We start from the raw sequence: 21542 nt of genomic DNA on the forward strand, positions 1-21542 counted from the left end.
AAAAGACATCTGATTAGAACCTGAGATCAGAGCCAAGAGGAGGTGCAGGAGTCTAATTCCCTTGCAGACCACTTGAATTACAATATGCTGCAGGGTTTTAGTGGGTTTTTGGTCCAGTGATGCCAAAAGCATGGTGCCTACTCCAGCTTAATTATGCCATTTAATTTCACTCGAAAAAGCACCACAACAGCAGCAAATGAGTTTATCCCAAACATCTTTAGTTAAAGTTGAGTCCTGTGATCAGTGGGTACTTGTTCCTTTCCAAATAAGAGCAAAACAAAGTCAATTAAGAGCTGTATTGTCACCATACAATCACAAGGTCAATGAGGGCATTTCCAAGCACACCTGCCAGGAGCAGCGCCCCGCGCGCCAAAGAGTTGGGTGAAGTGGAGTGTAAACTGAAGAGATGCGGTGATTAGCCATTTTTCTCTCGGCCAGTCTCACTAATTGCCTCATAACAATCACAGTGAAGCATTTAGACCGTGCAACAACAACAATCACGGCAGTTTACTTTATGTTTGTGTCAAATAAAATGTTGGTTTGCAATCTCTGACAGGGTGTACAATATCAATTTGAGGCATGTCAAATCGTAAATAGAAAGGTGCATACAGTATGAGAGAAGATGCTTTAAAAACATGACAACCTTGTCCTGGCCAAAGAAAAGCGTGTCTCTATGTGTGAGAGTTTGCGTGTGTGTGTTTTCAAGCTTCATTCAAAACTCACTTACAAAATTGGCTGGTGTATCCTGTGTCACACCATGTCGTATTGTGAATGGCTGGTGTGTGGCCGTGGGTCGTAGCAACAGTCACACTGCGAGATTTTTATTTTTATTTTTTTATTCTGGTACTCTGGTGCCTTGGTGGAAAAATTCAACTTGGCCAGTAGCAGACACAGGCTCTCATAGATCTCACAGGCTACTCTAGGACCAACATTTAAGACTGATGAATAACAGTGCTACCAGGTTTCATAACTGCACAGTGTAAAGGAAACTTGATGAAAATGTTCAGGAAAAGACACCATAAATTAAATATATGGTTGGAATTCTTTAAATACAGTGTAAAAGTCTTTACCATCCCCTTATTTCTTTACATTTTGTAAGAACTGGCGCAAACATAAATGGAAATACAGTATATAAGCCAAAAAAAGAGTTTCCACAATTCTGACAAGTATGAAAGTCAATATTTTGCATGATCACTTTCATTCTACCGCACAGCATGAACTCTCTTAGGCGAGCGTTCTTGTAATTTCTTTAAGTAGTCCTTAGAAATAGTTCTCCAGACTTCTTGAAGGACATTCAAAGCTCTTCTTTGGATTTTGGCTGTCTTTTGCTCTCATGTCTGTCAAGATGATCCCACACTGCTTCACTGATGTTGAGGTCCAGGCTCTGGAGAGGCCACTGTGTGTTTTTCTATCCAGGTATACTTTTACTGCATTAGCAGTGTTTTTAGAATCATTGTCATTGCTGAAAAATGAAGTCAATCAGACATATTCCAGAGGATATATCATGGTGGTTTACAATTTGATTTTCCATGCTCATAATTCCATCAATTTTGACAAGATCTGTTAACCACTGGCTTTAATGCACCTCCAAAGCCCAGAAACCTCCAGATGGCTGTAAGACACTCACTATTGTACCTCTTTCCTGACCTCCACTATGCATACTGACAGTGATTTTAACCAAACTTTTCATTTTTGAATTCATCACTCCATATGAACTGTTGCCAGTGATTTTCAGTCCAATTCTTGTGTAATTTGGGATACCTTAGCCTTTTAGTTTTGATAGCCACCCTTCCACTGAGACCATTTCTGATGAGGCTTCAGTGAACATTAGATGGATCAGATGAACTTCTCAGGCTGTGTTTCAGATCTTTGCTGGAATTTGTCCCATTTCTTAAGGGTATGCCTTTTAGATACTATCCATCTGCTGTAGATATTTTGTTTTAAGACTGACACTTATTCGTCCACCACTTATCCAGTTTCCTCATTTTTCTAACGACACACTGCACACGTGTATAACAACTGCATAAGTGTTTTTAGTTAATAGTTCTTTGGGAATGCAAAAATCTATTTTATGCCTGTCAAACTGTGTTATCTTTAGCATTTGTCATAGATTGAACTAAAGAAATGGGAAGAAATGATGCGGTTTTGCAACAGGCTGCTAGTAAAGTCCCTAAAGATACAATTTAATATTGATTCTTTGCTAAGTTGCCTGTTATGTGCAGATGCAACACACGTCATTCCTTGAGTTAGGAGGCTTTTTTATGAAATTATTTATTGAATGATTTATAGGTCAGCGTTAAACCGCTTAACAAATAATAAAAAAATTCCTCTGAAAATTGGACTGGACTGAAAATGACTGGAACAGGCAGCCAGTGCCTAAAGAAAAACTGAAATGCCTTCAGAAATTCTGGAGAACTGTTGTTCAAAAACACTTAAAAGAATTACAACAAAGTCTGGCAGCAAAATATAAAGAAATGACAGAGCGGCTCGGGAGCTTCGAACAGTACTGTTTTTCTTTATAAATAGATTAAATGATCAATAAATACATGAAATCGTGGCAAATCTATAGAGTATCACACATAAAATAATGAACTAATCAAATTAAGCCGTAATTGGTGCCCATCTCATTTTTTATAATCATTTTAGGCTAATTGCATTTTGTGGAAAATAATCAGCTGGATAGCAATAATCTGATGAAATGATTGATGTGATATTATAGAAATTTTTAGAAAATAATAGAATGAATTATATTAAAACACTACTGCCGATGCTGTTCACTTTATGAGATTGAGCAAATGGGCTCTGACCCAGAGGTGGGCATGTGGGGGCCACAGGCCCACCACAGGAATGCCACTTTATTCTGAGACACATTGAGCATGAGTGCCAGGAGAGAGGACTGCAGTTTTAAATCTTTGCATTATTGGCCACTTATGTTAACTAACATAAACCCAGCTCTTAAATCATATGGCACAGTGCTTTTTAGAGAAATCTTGTGTGTTGTATCAGAATTTGTGAACGTCACTTCAGGTGAAGCTGCGTCTCGACATTATAAATGTCAGTTAAAATTACCATTTGACTCTGTGACCGATACTATTAAGGTGATAAAGGGAGTGTTTATGTATTTTTTTTATTCTCAGATTAGCAGTTCCACTTTTTTTTTGTCACCCCAACATCAGAAATGAACCTGACACCCTCGTTGACACCTGCTTTTTATGATTGCCTTGGTTGCCTTGCCTTGAATCTCGATTTAATCACTGAATTTGTTATTAAAAACAGCTTTCGCAATTAGTTCTGTCAGAAACGCTAAAGGTAATGAGCTATCTTAATGTTTGCTCCAACAGTAGTTAGCTCATGAAGCAGATGTGAATCCTATGCGAATAGTTGTGATAGAAGAGGTGCAATATGTGTGACTTTTTGTAGAACTACTGAAAATCCAGTTATTGGCTGATGTAATCAGGGGCGTAATTTCCAGGGGGGTTAGGGGGGTTGTGATCCCCCCAATAATCAGACTCAACCAATATAACCCCTCCAATAAAATATGAATTATCTTGCATAAATAGGCTGTTGATTTTCTTTACTCATTTCAGTTATTACCAGCAAAATAGCTGCATGTTTAATCATCTGGGAATTTACCCAGATTTATTTATTTATTTAGACAGAGATCTTGACCCCCCCCCCAATGTTCAGCACAAAGTTACACCGATGGATGTAATCTGATGATTCAAGTAAAAACAAATGTGTTTTTATTTCATTTTATTTTGTTATGCTTTTTTGTGGTATGTAACAATCTCTCTGCCTTAAAAAAAGAGCTGTGTCTGTGCAATGTCAAGAGGACTTTCTGCCAAATTAGCCCCAATCCGCCTTGTGTTACTGTGTCTGCCTGAAAGTCCCATGGTGTTGTGTCTTTCATTTGACAGTACAAAATACCAAAGGGACAGGCAAAACACTTTTCAAGGTCAGGAAAATAGCACCACTTACCCTTGTCTTGGCATTTTCATGAACAAAAACGTCTTTAATTTGACTTCTACAATCAGTTCTGCTTTGTTTCGAGTTTTCTTATTCAATTCTTTTAAAACGAGAAACAGTAGAAAATCATGGGGAAACAAAGTTCTGCGCCACATCTTGACAACTCATACAGAGTTATTAACGATGTACAGGCCAACCAACGCTTGTCAATTACTAGTGTCATCCAAGACCCAGATGAGGAAAACAACCGTGGATCAGGTCATGGAAGGACTCAAATCTGAATGCAGAGGAGATTTGAGAGTTGCAGCAGAGATGTCAAATCAAACGCTCTTGTGAGCATCGAGCACTGATCAATCCCAGTGCAATCAAGCATAACCTCTTCTCAGGGTGACATTTTCTTTCAGTCAGTTTCTAACCCGGGTCTTCTGCCTGCCAACACACTGCAGAGCCACCAGTGATCAAGCTCTTTCGGCGAGGCTTAGACAGTAAACGGCTCCAGCACTGTTGGAGGTATTTCGATTAGCAATGCAGAGAAAATGAAAATGATAAAGATTTTTAACTTGCTCCATTCACTCGATATAAGATAAGGCGGGTTACGCTGGGGACCCTGGAGATGTAAGGAAAATACACTGTGAGTGGCTTGTACAGTAAGCAGTCGGGGCTGCTGTGACGCAAAGCACAAAGAGGTGATTAAAATGCTTTAAACCCCCAGTGTTCAATTGCTACAATTTGTCAAAATTGGTACTCTGAGACACAACACATATTTTAAGATTCAGTGTGACTTACAGTTACCAAGGATATCATTATCTCAGATGTCACCGTAAATAAACATCCATAAATTTGCTTAGAAATCAGAAACAGAAAGACACTGCTCATTACTCCTGAACCTGTCTGAGAATTGCCAGGTTTTTAAATTACTCTTGTTTCTGCATCCATTACAATAAAGAACATCCATCAATCCATTTCCTTAACTGCTTATCCAATTCAGGGTCTGGAGCCGATCCCAGCTGACAGGGTATGCCCTGAGCAGGTCTCCGAGGCCATCACAGGGCACAATAAGGAGCAGATAATAGTTAATTTGGTGGAAATTTAATGGTGCCGATTTGTCACAAGATAAGCAAAGTAGGCTAAAATAACCTATAACTTGACAGAGGGTGCAGTGGTTACAAGATCTTTGATAGGTCAAAGGACAAAGCAGGTGTTGACATATATAGAAAGCATTAGATATACGTAATTACGGTGATACTGAAATCTACTCGAGCTTACAAGCAGTGAAAAATAGATTATTTGACTATTGTATAGGGATTTTATTAAAATTTTAAAAGCAGCTCTTTTGATGTAATATTGATGTAATATTGTCGAATGTAATTTTTTGTTATTTAGATGCCAGGATGTTCAGTAACAAATAGCATTACATGGACGGAATAGCATTACATACTCAAAAAAAGTAAACCTTGACTTGATTATTTGCTCATTAATATAAGTTCCAAAAGTCAAAAATAAACCAGCTCAAGTTCTTCAAATTAAAAACAAGGGCAAAAAACATGAATAACGTTTTATTTTATCAGTTAAGATATTCCCAAAATGATTTTTTAAACTGCATATTAATTCAAAATCTTTCAAAGCTGAATTTGAAAGTTCAGCTTTTGAGTTTTTAGTGTGTTTACAATAAATGGAATATTTCAAATTCATTATAAAATGCAAAGCTTTGCTACTTTTCAAAGCTCCTCTTAAATCTTCCGCATGTGGCATCACATGATCACCTGTAAATTTGAAAAAAAAAATGCATAATTAAACGCAGCTGTCCAACAGAACAGATCTCTTCCTGTACTTAGCAGACGAGCAGTCGGCTCCACTACATTTGAAATAACACTGCAGATGTCATTTATGCTAACAAGCATTTTGTGTGCTGAGTCTCTCGCAGGCCAGAGCCCATCAGTCCCGTACCTGCCAGCATGATAAATGGTTGCAGAAGCAATTCGGCCAATTTGAAAGAGTGTGTAAATTAGGCCGAGAATTTCTTTATTACCAGTACGACTGTCTCGCCCACATACAGACGTAAGACAAACATGATCAGAGAGATTCTATAAAACCACTGAGATGTGTGCATCTGAATCTCAATCCGAGCGGGAGCTAATGAATTGTTTAGCACGTCCATAATGAGAACTGATTTGTGTTTCCTTGGGTACAGGAGGACGTGACTTTCTGGCTTTCTTTATGTATCCACTGCCACTATGGATTAGCCCTGCTCAGCATGTCAGCGGCATTTCGCTGATCTAACCATCCTGTTGTCTCTTCTTTCCCTACACAACACTCAACAACTCATAAACAGAAATTGACTTCGACTCCTGTAGGGAACACTGGAGGCACAGATGGCATTTAGCTTCAGATTCACTCTTGTCTAAATATTTCATCTCTCAACAAGCCAAATGAATCCTCTCCATTCTAATACATATATAATTTGACAACAAGCTCAGAGACATCCACTCTGTGTAAATACGATATGACTAAAACGAATATCTCCCTAGTTGTATAATAAGTATATCATGAATAATTGATGACCCCCTAATCATAACGGAGAGGTAATAAGGCTTTCTCACCACTCCACATTACATCCCTGTTTCTGAGCAGCCTACAGCCGGCCTTAGGCGGAAAATGCATGGAGGAGAAATGTGCAAATATGAGTTCATAACCATGTTTACTATGTATGGATGGTTTAAAGTAAATACAAAGATGTAGAGTTTAGTAGTTTTAGAAAACATATTCCATCAGGAGACAGAGTGTAACCAGTAAATATTTAAGCAATTTTAAATCTGAACTTGGATCTGTGAAATGAAAATTACAGTATGAAAATGCCTTTAAGGCAAATGTTTTCGAAAATTTATGAGAAAAATAACACAGGCCCGAATTGCAGGTCTTGCAGTTGCGGTTGCATAGTTTGTTGATTACATAGTGGAGCTGAGCAGGCAGCTCAGGCTGAAGGACGGGTGGGAGGGGGGGTTACACACAAGAAAAAAAAAAGAAAAGCAAGAAAGCAAGCACTGTCTTTCTGCAGCTGTGTATGCCAGGCTGGATTATCTTCTTATATGTGTCAGTCAACATAATCAGTACAACACACATTAATGTTTTGGAGTAGAATTACGTTTTATTCACAGAAGAAGTGCCTGGAGCATGTGAAGCAAACTGGGTGAGGCTGTTATTCTACTGACCTGTCAGTTCTTCCTCCCCTTTCATCCATCTGATGTAGGCGGCTGGCTTGCCGCCAATGGCTGTGCAGGTGAGCTCCGTCTCGTTCCCCTCGCTGACCACGTCCTCGCGGCTCTCGATGATTGGGCTGCCTGGCGGGACTGACCCAGAACAATGGCAGAGGCAGCACATAGACACACAGACAAAAATCTATTAAAACTTTACAATAAAGTTTTAGATACTTAAATACTGGGTAAAGTCACTATTCCTCACTATTAGGAAGCTACCTGTTTATACTGATTGTCAGTGAATACATAAGTTTCAGCTTTTACTGATTTACAGTGCTCTCCATAATGTTTGGGACAATGATACATTTTTTTGTAGTTTTGCATCTGTGCACCATCACAATAAATTATTCAGCCAATATGTGATGGAAGCACACAAACTTAACAAACTGGTTATACACAGTCCCCAATTTTCAGAGGCTCAAAATCAATATAAACATAAAGACTCTTTGTACTTGCATGGAAAAACTTTTAGAACCCACGGACATCACAAAGTGTTGTTTCCCCCCTTGAGATGCTCCGCTACCCCTTTACTGCAGCTACCTTTGTATAAAATAATGGAAAAGCATGCTCTGTTGAGCTCAGATCATGTGACTGACATGGCCATTCAACAATATCCCATTTCTTTACCTTAAGAAACTCTTGGGTTGCTTTTGCAGTACGCTTTGGGTCATTATACATTTGTACTGATCAGTCTGCAGCATTTGGTTGAATCTGAGCAGAGTATATCTCTTCTATCAGCAGTCGCATCATCACAATGCTGCCTCCACCATGTCTAACAGGTTTCATCCTTTTCCCATCATTCTGGTATTTCATTTGTCCAAAGATCTAACCTGACCTTTGTGCTTTTGAGTGTAATTAGTAGTTTTCACCCTCTAAACTCTCTGCATTTCCATTTATGAATGCATCTCTGAATTGTGGACTTTGATTGTCTTCTGCCTAATAATGGCATTAACATTTCTCATATTTAAAATTACATTAATGACAGCAATAAATGACAGCACGTCTGGTTTATTTGTCATAAAATAACAAGGGAATAGGCCTCACATGGCCATGAAACTGCTTGCCAGTCAATTAGACCAATAATTTACATTTTTTCTTGAATTAAACCTGTAAGTCTGCACTTCAATCACATATTGTTGAAATTACAGTCCACTGTGGTGGTGTACAGAGGCAAAACTACAAGTATTGTGTCTTCAGTGTGAGGAATGATAATTACAGATTCAATATAAGGACTCACATATCTCAGCGACTTTTTGGAAGGAGATGGACACAAGAGATTATACAAAGAAGTGGAATAACTTGAGCGACATATATACCAAACAAGCAAAAAAAGACACTACTGCAAATAAAGAGGATCCAAGAAGGAAAAAAGAGCCAGGATTTTGTTTGTTTCTGTTGTGGCTAGCACTGCATAGGTGCACCACAAGGCAATTAACACCATGCACAAGCATGAATGCTAGCAACGGCATCGTAGTAGGCACTTAAAAGACTCACCACAGTAGTTTAAAGTAGCTGTTAGTGTGGGAGGTTGAAAATGATGTTGCCTCACCAGCTATGACAGATATCTAGTCTTTTCGCAGATTTTTGGGGAAGCAATAACAGAAATACTCAATTTTCTCTTAAAAAATAAAAAGAAACTTGTGTGAATGTGGCAAGGATAAACTACAAGCTAACATTAAGCAGTATTCTGTTATTGTCTAAGGAGATCCAATCTTTTGCATGTTCTCATTTTAAATGAAAGCATGCACAATCCAAGCAAAGCTTTAATTTATAATGTTAACCTTATGGAGAGTAGAAAACAACTGAAAACAAATAAACTCTTTTTTGTTTGTTCTGCTGTGAGGCTGTGACATATCATCATTTCATGCTGATATAGTGAACTGGTTCATATTTTTAAATCAAACAATTATCATTTATTTAAAGTTTTGTTATACCATCTGGAAAATGGAAGCCTGATACTAGTTTAGTTGTATATTTGATATCTTTGGCGATTTCTACCAACTCACATGAGAAATATTGTTTTATTTAGATGCTACTAGAATAGACAAGCTGTTGCAGACTAAAATATATTTTAATTTGTAACAGCTTGTCCACATTTCAGATGCTTTTGCAGTTGTTCATATCATACCTGTCTAATTGAACGGACGTGTGCTTATTTTAATCACTGCAGGTGCCTACACAAGAGGTCATATGACTCACATTTTTATTTTATTCATCCCAAGAGGGGCTTAAGTAGCTGATATGAGTTGCGTGATAATCTGCACAAAGTGTCATGACAATCCATCAAACAAGCGGCGGACCAACAAACCACATTACCTCTAATACTGTTGTTCTTTTTTATTAGGTGAGTAAAAGGAGTTTGTGATGCATTCATTAACGCGTACCTTCAGCTAGCATGAGTCACGAATCTATCTCTTTGCATTTCTTTTAAGCTAATGTTAAACAAGCATATGTGATTAGAACCTATGGGTGTAAAAAGAGGATGGGGAACAGTTCTCCCTCATCCCTTGTATTACTCATCATAGCAAACTTGCTGAACTCCAGTTACTTGAAAGAAAAAAGTCAGCAGGGTGCTTATTTCAAGGACTCTTCAATGCAACCCTTAGTTCAGAAATACTGCAGCTAGGTTTCAATTGTACAACTAGAGTAATTACTTTAAAGTGCTTTTAATTCCTTTCAATCCCCCAGGATGTCTGCATGTATAATAAAGCTTAACTAGAGTAATTTCACTCCAAAGCATCAAAGTGTGGCACAGCTGACTCTCAATAGGGAATCATTTGGAGCAGCCAAGTCAACATTCACCGGGATTCACATAGTCAACACAGCTGCCAAAACCAACGCGGTCTGAGCCATCAGTTTCAGCATCTGCTCCTTTTCGTTATGCTGTTGAGCACTGCGAGAGCCTAATTGGCTGACATTTTGTTTCAGTTGCTAAAGATAACAGGATCAAAGATTACTATTATTTCATATTCACCGTCTATAATGGAGCAAAATACAACAAAAGAGTGTGTGCGCGTGAGGTTCACACATGTGTCCTCACACCTACCCAGGACAGTGATGTCTGCGTAGGCTTCCTGAGGAGGATCTGTGTAGAGCTGGCACACATAGCGTCCCTCATCGGAGAGTGACACATTGGACAGAGACACCCGCAGTTCGTTGTCAGAGAAATTCACCAGCTGGAACCGGCTGTCCTTGAGAGCTGTGGGGATACATGTGAGACAGAGACAGTGAGGATACGGAGTACAGGGACACAAACACGGGACATGGGGTGAGAAAGAAGGGGGACGGGTGGGGGAAATGGTGGAGAGTGGTGAGAACGAGAGAGAGGACGGAGAAAGACAAAGGAGACAGTATAGGAGAAAATGAGACTGAGGAGAGAATGTGGTGGGCAGAGTGCTGCTCTTTTGTGGGCTTTCTCCTTAATTGAGTAAAAGAAAAGTGAGTTTCAAAATGATTCATACAAGTTGATTTATAAAGTAGCTTTACAGTCCAAAGAGCACTCGCAAAGAAAGGAAAGTGTGAAGAGTGCTCATGAAGACTCCTAACAAGCTAGGAACTCTTAAAATGGGCTGCGGCTGGTCATGGATGGATGCATCAAACTCACATATTCCAGAAAAAGCAGAGGCATTCAAACATACATAATGAATTAAATCACTGTGTGCAAGAAGAGAGGCTCGGATGCCTCAAACTCTAAATCAAAAGTAGACAAGAATATGTATACTAATGCCTGTATAGACTGGCTGAAATTTCTTTTAATGTCATCAAACTAGGTTAGCCATCTCTGAGTTTTACCCACTGCTTTTCATTTAGGTCAGCCCTCATCCCAGAGCACTCTTTTACATAAACAGCTTTGGTTGATTTGATTGGGAGCCCTTTTGATGTTTTGACCTGCCTTCTTTATCAAGCCCTCTCTGCATCTGTCGAGCTAACGAACTCAATTCAGCCCCCTTAAAGCGCAGGGAGTTTATTATTCCCATCAGGCTTTACACTTAGCATCATGATCATTACCCAAGGTCTCGGGGCAGTGTCAACATGAAACCTCATTCCCTGATATAATTTGAGAGCTCTTTGGAAGTCTCTCCTCAAAGGGAAACAATGACACTGATGCACTTTGAGAATCCAAGCACCTGCTAGGGAGGGAAACCCTTCACTTGTGAGATGCTGATGGCAGTTTACACAAAGCTGTTTCATAACTGGCTCGCTGCTTACATAAGAGCGTGGATGATGCACAGTGTCTGCTGTTTATTAGAATGTGCATATTTTCACCAAAATATGTCTAATGATTACATTCATTAGCCTATTAAACATCAGGAAATATGATGGCTTTATGAAAAAAAATGTTATCCAGTCTAAGATCATGCTTATTAATATAAAAGTAGAACATATTCCAACTCAAAGAGCTTAAAAGAAAGATAATTAGTTAATTGTCTTACAATTTTGGCAAAAAATAGCAACAAACAGTCCATCGTTCATCACATAAACTCACAAGTAAATCAATAATCACAGCAGCCAGTGAGACTGCTCTCATCAGGAAGTCAGAAAGTCAAATTCAAGGATTGGACATCCTTGCTCTGGCGCTTTGAAATGGTGATGAGCTAATCAAAACTGAGAACTGTAATCACATTTGTTGTGCACACCAGTACTAGGTCCACCAACCAGCAGCCGGAACTGTTTAATGAATCAAAAAATTGGTAAGAATACATATATATGATCTGTGTATTTGTTGTACTTTTCTTGGAAAACCTTTCATAATCAAAGTGCAATTTATAAACAGTTTTGGGAGCACATTACTTGTATCAATCTGTAAGACATATTTAGTTAGAATGGGCCTTAAGTTGTGGTCCTTGAAAGTGACATCTGGACTTTCTCTAAATGCTCCAATGATCCAATGATTCACAGTATCCTACTTATGAAGTCCTTCATGAATACACATTTATTTCCTGTCAAATTTAGAACACTTGTGGTATATTTTATATCAGTAATTTAGCGTTTGTGCCTGTACATTACAAGTAGGGCTGAAGCGGAAAAGGGGGATGTCTCATATTTCTGTGCTCCAATCACAATTTAGGAACATTTAAATCAAAACGCTCGCTTATGGTGCCAGGTCCCCACCGCATACTTATGAAGTAGATTGGCTGAGCTTTTGCATATTAAAGTCAAATATATTTCAATCAGCCACAATTCTTCATGTCGTAAAGAAGTACTGCTATAACCGGCGTACTTGTTACGACAAAGCAGTAATATGGCATTTGCACTGAGTTTCTAGGCATCCGAATCTTGTAAATCCAGTGCTTAGTCTATTGCAGCTTGGGTTTAGATCTCTGCCAACTCCTAAGCTTTTTACTGATGCGAGAAGATTGATGAAAGTGAAACAAGGTGGTAAAGTTGTTGCTAGACCGCTAAACAATTAGCTGAAACTTGTTGTAAAGCTCAATAAAGTCTAGGAAAGACGCAGCTTTGGCTGGTAATTCTCTGCACACTCCTAACTATGAAAGAACACTTTCACACTGTCACATTGGGTTGATGCTCTCACTTTATTAGTATTAAAAAAATAATCCTTATAACAGCCTTATAACTGTAACAGCAACCCGGTTTCCAGAGGCCGTTCGGCAGTATCATTTTAAACCTTTGTAGCACAAAGTCAGACAATTCCTGAGAAGATGCAGTGAATAAATAATGGTGTTCAATTGCATCACCATCCAAAGAGGTCCACCTTCACTGATAAAGGCTCATTTTTCCCATTTCAGATGACAAGTCTGCCAAATTGCATGTCATTTCGCATGTATCTGGCACAATAAATGGCTCACCCTAACAAGACTCGCTCCGCTTCTACCTGTGACATAATTCATCTTTATTTGCTGCAGCAGAAATTTGTTTATATGGCTTTCACTGGTACTGTAAAGCTGTTATCGTTTTGGTATTTGTGTGCGTATCTGTGTTTCTGCGGCTGCCGCTTTGCTTGTAGCTACTGTTCTGGCTCCTGGTGCGTCTCTGTGTCACTGCTGTTTACTTCCTTGTATACAAAGATCTGCCACTGTGTCGGGCGGCCCTGTTGACAGGTAACAATGCCACTGGCCGAGGGGGGTCCCAGCAGAACCAGCAGTCCTTTAGGAACAGAGCCTAGAATAGCGCTGCTATGGGGTTCACTAAACCCCATTACCAGAAGCACAAATATGCAGCGGCGGACCAGTAACACTCCAGCCAAACATATACTCAGATCTAATCGTAGATAAACAAAACTGCTTGTTTTTTGTAATTAAAGACGGCACTGCATCGAGTTAGGCGGAGAAAATGACATGTTTATAGGCCCACGTGGAGCGCCTCGACAAAACACGAGGAGGAAAACGTTGTCTTAACATCATGGAAAGATTTCCTTAGCAGTGCTGATCTAAATTTGATTGTCTCTGTGATGTAACAGTGGATTATTCACTGTTGCTTTTTTATCTGCTCTTTGTTGTCAAAATAAATATTTTTTAGGTGTAGAGCACAACATGATCTTTGCTATTTTACAGTCCATTCTTCTCTGCCATATTGTGAGACAGCTTTAGGCATTTTGTACAAATATGACAAAGATGTGTACTCAAACTCCCCCGATGCTCTTCGCGAGTGAGAAAATGGAACACACGTCTCACTACCTAGACTTGTGAAACAGCTGGGACGCAATATAGACCGAAATGAAGGGTGTTCCTCGTTCACCTTGAATCTTGGCTCAGATCCCAGATATAAACAAGTTTAAAAAAAAAGCAGAGACAAAAACTCAGTTCGGAGTAGAAGTAGCCCATATGCTCATGCATAATCATAATGTTCAATATCCTAATCTAAGAGATTATCGTAAAATCGAACAGTGACAAGGACACAAAAGTATTCCCATTATGGTAGCATTGTTAATTATCTCGTATCAATCTTGCAGTATTCTTAGCCTAATGACATGTGTAAAAGAGCCAGAAAGTCAAGGACAGATGGAATCATGTTTGCACAGAAAATCTGACAAAAAGCTGGAGCTGATGTTGTAGCGATATCTGATATCTTCACGGTAATGCCAAACACAGGACAATTCCTTTGAACGGGATGTGTTGACAATTGTTGCAGCTCTTTACGTGCAACAGTCGCACAAAATAAGCAAAAAGTCCATACGAGAGTGTAGACGAGATGTTGTGGACACGCTGATGAGGAGAAATATGATGTTCCACTATGCTGCAGGAATAGGCTGTTTATGATTAATCTGTTTATTGTGTTCTTTGACAATTGACTAAAAAATAAAATATCGGTGAGAAATGCACAGGATCATTTCAGGCTGTCACATTTGAGTGACATTAAAGAAAGACAGCTAAACATCTCGGCTCTGCTTAAGTGGAGGTAAATTTTGTAACTTTAAATAGAATTTTTTGTTTTGTTTTTGCAATAGATTATAAATTATTCCATTTGACAGTGAGGAAAAAATGTTTAATAGGTTACAGTTTTTGTTGTTGAAGTTTGAAATTGGGTATTTAACATGTAACTAATACACAAATTGCAGATTAAATGATACCCTGACAGATTCTTGCACCAGAGTCTTCTGGAAGAAGAACCATTATTATAACCTTATTTTGCTTATGATTAATATGATTAGGATAAATTAAATAGTAGCAAATGCATATGTGTTATTATTATTATTAGTATTATTTTATTAATCCTTTATTTATCCAGGTAAAAATCTCATTTCCAAGAGAGACCTGGCATCACGGCAGCAAAAGCCAAAAACACATACGCCACATAACAACATAACAATTTAAAACAAATGCAATTTTCCACACAAACATGTGAAAAACAATATACGATATCAGGTCATTAAGAGCGACATTAAAAACAGTCGCACTAACTAAAAGAGGTATTCTCTCGTTCTTTTCAAATTTGACTTAAACTCACTTTATACTATGTTTTACTCTGTGCTGTTCTTATCTAGTTCAGCTGTCTCTTGTTCCCCTGTTGTTTCCACTTTCTTTGGTCACCCCTCAGTGCATCTGTCTGTATAAATGAACTCAGTCTTTTTCCGTTGTGTTATATCGTTTACTCCTAACTCCGAGTCCCTGTTTGTCTTTAATTCCTAGTTATCTCCTAGTGTTTCTGGATTTATCTCATACCTGTTTTGGATTTCTGTTTATTTTTCCCTTTGGGCTTTTTTATGGATTTTAGTTTTTGGAATTTCTGTCAGTCACTTTTTGTTTTAAACTCTGCCTCTCTGTGTCCTTGCATTTGGGTCCTCACATCAACACACTCCAGCTTTCAGCAGCTATGATTTAAAATGACCAAAATAAAAGTAATAGTAGTAGTAGAAGTAATCTATTTTGTTTGTTTACTAGATGTCAACCCCGAAAAGCCCAGATACTGTGCATAACTATCAAAATCCTGAAAGTATTTATACCAGCGAGAGTATGCCAAGAGTGACCAGGCTTATCTTACCAGTGCTGAACTACTGTATAAAAGACATAAACTTAAAAAAAAAAAAAAAGATTCTCTAAAACTCACAGTACAAATATTCTTGGTATCTGGTACTCAGGATTAAAAGAAATTGGATTTCTTCTATTTCCATCAATTGTTTGCACTCATGGTCTTTGTGCAAACAAGGACCACAAGTTTGCATTTCAAGGCTTCATGCTTACAAACACAATACAGGCACTAACTGACAAATGCTTTTCTTCAAAAAAGGAAGAATGATGACGACTCACAGCAGAAAGACATCTTGTGTGTGTGCGTGTGTGTGTGTGTGCGTGCGTGCGTGCGTGTGTGTGTGTGCGCGTGCAAGATACACTGGCACTTACGTCTAACATCTTTGAAGTAAATGGTCTGTCTGTTGGGGTTGAGCAGCTGGATGACGGAGTCATCGTTGTTCCTCACTCTGCAGCTGATGGTGGCCGTTTCCCCCTCAATCACCGTCACGTTGTCAGTTGCCAGATTCTGACCTTCGACTTCACAACGCAGGCGGAAAACACAGAAGCAAAAAATACATTTGAAATGTGGAACAAGCATCTCTGTCTGGATATTTAAAGTATCTTAAATATTTATGCTTCTAACAACAGGGACTGCATGTCAACACACGCACAGTGCAAAGATACGTGAATAGGCCGTGTAGATTGTCTGTTTGCAGCCATGTCTAATCCTTTTAATATAAGAGCCATGTGCAGTGTTTGTCACTATTGATCTCCCCCAGCTCAGAGTGGGCCCTGTGAGTCAGTGCCAGATGGGCTGTAAGCTCTGCTGCCCACGAAGGTAGGGAGTGAGGAGAGGGTAGGAAGAAAAAGAGACAAAGAACGAGTGTAAGAAAGTGGCAAGTAGTAGATATGGGCGGGGTGGAGGAGGTGAAGAAGAGAGGGGGAGTTAAACAGAGCACGAGAGAACAGAGAGAGGAGAGATGAGCCGAGTTGGATGCTGTATATGGTTAAGCTTTATCAGAGCCCTCCATCTGAGGTTCCATGTGACCAATGTGTGCTCAGTGTGCTCAGCGGTTCTGTTCTGTATCTCTAGGAATAAAAGTGCTGTAAGCATCTGAGTCACTCTCTGTACACTGGCATTGTTGCCACTGACAGACCCTGGACCTTGTCATCGTAACTTACACCTCACACCAAACCCCCCACACACAAAAAGCCTTGCTTTGTTTCCCTTGTCTTTGGAGAGAAAGAGGAAGAGAATCAAAAGTCACCTTGTGCTATATTTATCTGGCAGGAGCCAAAAAAGCGTAAGAAGAATGGAGAATACGTTTTAATGCCTCAGATTCACACCAGCGGAGGAACAACACTCTAAGCCACAGCCCCAAGAAAACATCAAAAGCACATTTGCATGCCCGAGTTGTCAGACACCTCTATTGCATTCTGACATTTACAAAGTGGAGGGGGGAAAAAAAACGCCTGCATTTTCAGATAGTGATAATGGGAATAGACAGGCAAACTAACATGATTCAAAATGAACTCTGTGAATGCGGCAAGCAATAAGAAATTAACCTCCTGTGGAGAAAAGCTCCTCAGACCTGTCTGATGCAATGAACTACCCATTTCATTCCACTCTGCTGCCGGGGCTCAGGTTCAGGACAAAAGGAAGGTAATAGGTAAAAACAGCCACAGATTATGTCCAACAAGTACACAATACAGTCAATTAAAGGTTTATCGTAAATAGGTAATATTTACTACATGCTAATGTGGGTGAGGATAATTTAATGTAATACTGCTGAACAGGCATGGACTAAGAGTACGTCCAAGAATAACTGCTCAGACAACAATGAATGAATGTGTAAATGAGAGAGTACATGAGTAAATGCAAAAAAGGTTTGAAGCCCCATCTTTTTCAGCACATTACCTCCGACTGATGGATTGTAATGCATATAAAAATGGAAATGAAATCTATGTTTTAACGTAGCATATACATTAGACCTTTAGTTTCCCCTGTGTAAAAACAACCCACAGCAAATAATGAGTGGATAGTGCACATGCAGATCAGAAAAGTGTGGATCCCACCTACATTGTGACAAGTCAGTGCAAAATTGTGCACACTGACACAGGCTGAATCCATAGAGGAATCACCACAATCTACCAAGTACCCGAAAAAACTGTGTAATGTTTAACTGTGAATTCATCAATAAACACTACATATTGTGACAACCCTGCTTCCTAAAATATAAGTTCCAACAGCTACACTATATTCCCCTTTACAATTAAACGCAAACTTATTTTCTCTTCAACAAGATACCTGACAAGCGAGTTCACGGGGAGGTGTAACGGTTTTGAAACGTAGGCCAAACTTACAATGCAAAAATCCCTGGCTTGCTATAGCAGACTGTATACCAGTGTGACGATACCTTCCACACTCCTGCCCAACCCCCTGCCACAAATGTTGAACTTTTATTACATTTCTAATACAAGCAATGATAGATGATTGAATGATAAAGACCTTGTAAAAGTTAACCTAAGGAGAAAAATTATGTGACAGCCAGAAAGACAGGAATGGATTTATCATTGTAGCAAACTGCAAGGGCATTACTGGTATGCTAGCCAGGCTTTATGGTTAAACACAGAATTAAACAGCCTTTTTTTGTGACAGCGTAACAGCACGAGTTTAAAAACAGGCTGAAAAATAGCACGATCTGATCCTCATCCTCACATATGAACCAAAACCATGTTGAAGAGTTGTAACCAGGGGATTGTGGGTCAGAAGAAATCAGTTAATGGCTGTTAAAAGAGTTCATTTCTCATGTGCTGCAGCCTGGCGTTGCTTCCAGCGACATCATGGACATACTTGTACCTTTAACACATCCCTTTTTCATCCTCATTCTTGTGATGTGTTAATGGTGCAGATGTAAAGTGGCAATCGCGAAACTTCAAGGATCTGGCTAACTACTGAGGAGGATTATTGTTTTTATGTGGTATGTAATTTCAAACGTGCCTTTTCAAACAGCTGAAAAAACATACAAACTATTTTGTGCAGTTTGACAAAATGTGTCTGTGAGTTAAATGTAAAGTCGTGAGGAAACATGTGAATATGTGACACAGAGAGATGTAAGAAAGGGAGGAAAGTAGAAGACGGGAGACTATTTTCAAAGGTGAGCACAGCTTAGCAAGTGAAATGTTACACACTGGCAATGCTAAGCTTGCATATAATGTCCTGATTCATTGCAGAGTTTTTAAAATCATATACTGGATCTAAACAAGGTGTGCTGCTGAATTATGTTTTAGTAAAATATCTTGTAAAACAAACTGAAGTATAGTGTGTCTGTGTTATTCAAACATTGCATTAAAAACTAGGCAGTTTAGCGCAGGCTAACCTGGTTAGCTTGCAGTATTGTGATAAAGTCTTCAGTAATGGACTGGTTACATAAAGGGCAGCAATTAGTTTGCATTTAAGGCAATAATGTGGATTAGATTCACTCACCAAATTCTACCTTTCATAATAGCTGTATAGCATCTAGGGATTGGAAATCTAGCCATAAGGTTTAAGTAACACCTACTTATAAGTTGCTGAATTCAGTTGAATAAAGAGCAGTGAATATTGGTGTTACAACACAGGTCAGCTGGTCACAGTCTATACAAAAGGCGTGACTATTTGAGTTCTTCTTTTCTCCAAGCTGCACTGCTACACCTGTGAAATCCCACTTTGACCCCAGGTTGTAACCTTCAGTCATTTAGGAGACTTGCTACTCATTTTTTCTTTTAAGTTGACTTTTCACATTAGATTAGGCACAAACACGACTCAAAGAAGAAGCTGGAGCACATGTCAGCATCTCCTCAGTTTCTGAGGGTTGGTTCCGAGGCGTTCCAACCATCTAATGTGATTTGTTGCCTGAAAAAGGGAGGAAAACAAAAACATAAATGGCAAAGATATGTTGACTTGACTACAAACGTATTTGAATCCAGGAGATGCCTCCCTTGAGAGTGCAGTTTACTTGAATAAGGAAGTAATTTCAAGGAAACAGGGCTCATTGTGAGGTGAAGGAAAAATTCAATATGGCGGTAATTCAGGGTTTGTTCTGATGAGCTACATTAGTTTAAAGTCAGTATTCCGGTCTCATGGGTTTCACAGAATGTTATTAGTCCACAAAAAAGACCTATATCAGACTTTAATCACAGCTTTTAAAGTCTCCAGTATCACATAATTTACTCCTGACCCATTAGCAATATGGTGTATGAGAATGACTGAATCAGTGATAAGAAGAAAGAGGCACTTTCTAGCTACACTAGTTGTTTACCATCTAAAATAATAGAATAAAACAAGATAATGGTGAGCATCAAATCAAAAATGACCTCACGTGAAGATTTAAAATGTGGATGTAACATCTAGTATAGTATAAAGAAAACAATACAGTGCAGCTCCTCTGTACACTACATAATAGTGTTTTTAGGCAAAAGCAAAGTGTAGTGTTTTGATGTCTATTTTATTTCATTGCTGTAAAAGTAATATATTTGGCAGTCACAACAGCAACATAGAGCAGCCTCAAAGCAAGGTTATTCAGCTCCCAATCTGTTGGACTGAGAGAAAGGGAACGCAAAAGATAAATTCTCCATAAGGTTTAGCAGCCCCAAGCAAGGTTGGTCCCCCTCCAATATCCTAGCCTAGGCTCATCTCCAATTCAAAACACACATAAATAACGTCGCTGTGATTAGCAATCCCATCAAAGTAAAAACAGGCCACTTTGTGGAACATGGAGGGTTTTCGCAATTGAAGTAAACATTTTCAATTGCCTCGGCATCCTAGTCATGATTGGGTGCAAATGAGGAAAGGCAGTCATTAATTCTGGGTGGTGGGTGGGGATGAAGGGGGGAGTGGGCAGAGGCATGGCACAGATGACTGGCTGATAAATTCACACTCATTCCAGCAGCTGTCTGGGAGAGTAAAGTGCCTGTATCTCTACACATGGCTGCCCTCCTGTTCCTGCATCACAACATACTGAATGAAACAGTCAGAGGGAAATACAGACCTTCAAAAGTCTGTGTGCTCTCCAAGGGGATGTACAATCTGGCATGAAGTGTCTGGCACGGAGTCTCGGCTCATCAGCCGTACTCAAAATGCAAAACGGCACAAACCTGACCAATTTTTACAAAAGTTGACGAAATCAGGAAATATTAGGGGGTCGGCTCTTCCATCAGAAGTTCGGAGACAGGCACCTTTTGAATGGCGCTCGCTCTTTCTTTGAACTTTTCTCTCTTGTTTTCACATCAAAAGACATGAAAGGGGCAGCAAAAAGCAGGATAGCCAGCCCCCAATTCCTCTCCCTTGAGTCACCGCTGTCTGCAGCAGTCGTGTCCTTTCAAGGAACAACCAGGACTATAGACAGTCATTAACAATAAAAGTTTCTCCCTCTCCTTCTCTGATGCTGCCTTTTTGCACTTTATCCCTCTCAGTCATTAAATCCTGATCCTCATGATGAAATGCTGTTTTAAGGATGTTCACAAGAAAGAAGGCTTGTGTCTCAGGGTATAATTAGCGCTGTGCCATTTCTCCTAGACCTGCATGGAAAAGCTTCAAAAAAAAAATTTCGTACCCCCTAATTTGACCACCTTTTTTTTTCTAACTAAATATAAGCTCTCTTAGAAGCTAAGGGTGCCCGTTTGTATAATGATGCTGCAACACAACTAGAAAAAAGGATGTCCTGCCTGAAAAAGCATCTTTTATCAACTAAAATATTACAGTGTTGTTTTTCTCACAGAAACGAAAGACTTTCCAGTGGGTTTATAAATCACACTCATCAGCGGTAGCAGCTCTTTAGAGATGAGTTTTAAGCTAATAAAACCGCAAAGAAATGAGAAATCCCTTTGAATGATTCTCACTAGGTCTGCACGCTCCCCGTTTTCACTGTTTGTT

General features: G+C 39.2%; 1 protein-coding gene across 3 annotated transcripts in view; it reads right to left on the reverse strand.

The window, feature by feature from the left end:
- Window positions 1–21542, reverse strand: part of cadm1b (cell adhesion molecule 1b) — a 160334-nt gene that overhangs the window by 29259 nt on the left and 109533 nt on the right. For all 3 annotated transcript variants that reach the window (XM_005459583.4, XM_013277522.3, XM_005459582.4), the window contains 3 exons: window positions 16019–16165; window positions 10267–10419; window positions 7176–7313 (listed from right to left, as the gene is read on the reverse strand). In XM_005459583.4, the coding sequence (XP_005459640.1) occupies window positions 7176–7313; window positions 10267–10419; window positions 16019–16165 (438 nt within the window). The remainder of the gene's footprint in view (window positions 1–7175; window positions 7314–10266; window positions 10420–16018; window positions 16166–21542) is intronic.

This window comes from Oreochromis niloticus, linkage group LG14 (genome assembly GCF_001858045.2).
Source record: "Oreochromis niloticus isolate F11D_XX linkage group LG14, O_niloticus_UMD_NMBU, whole genome shotgun sequence".
Lineage (NCBI taxonomy): Eukaryota > Metazoa > Chordata > Actinopteri > Cichliformes > Cichlidae > Oreochromis > Oreochromis niloticus.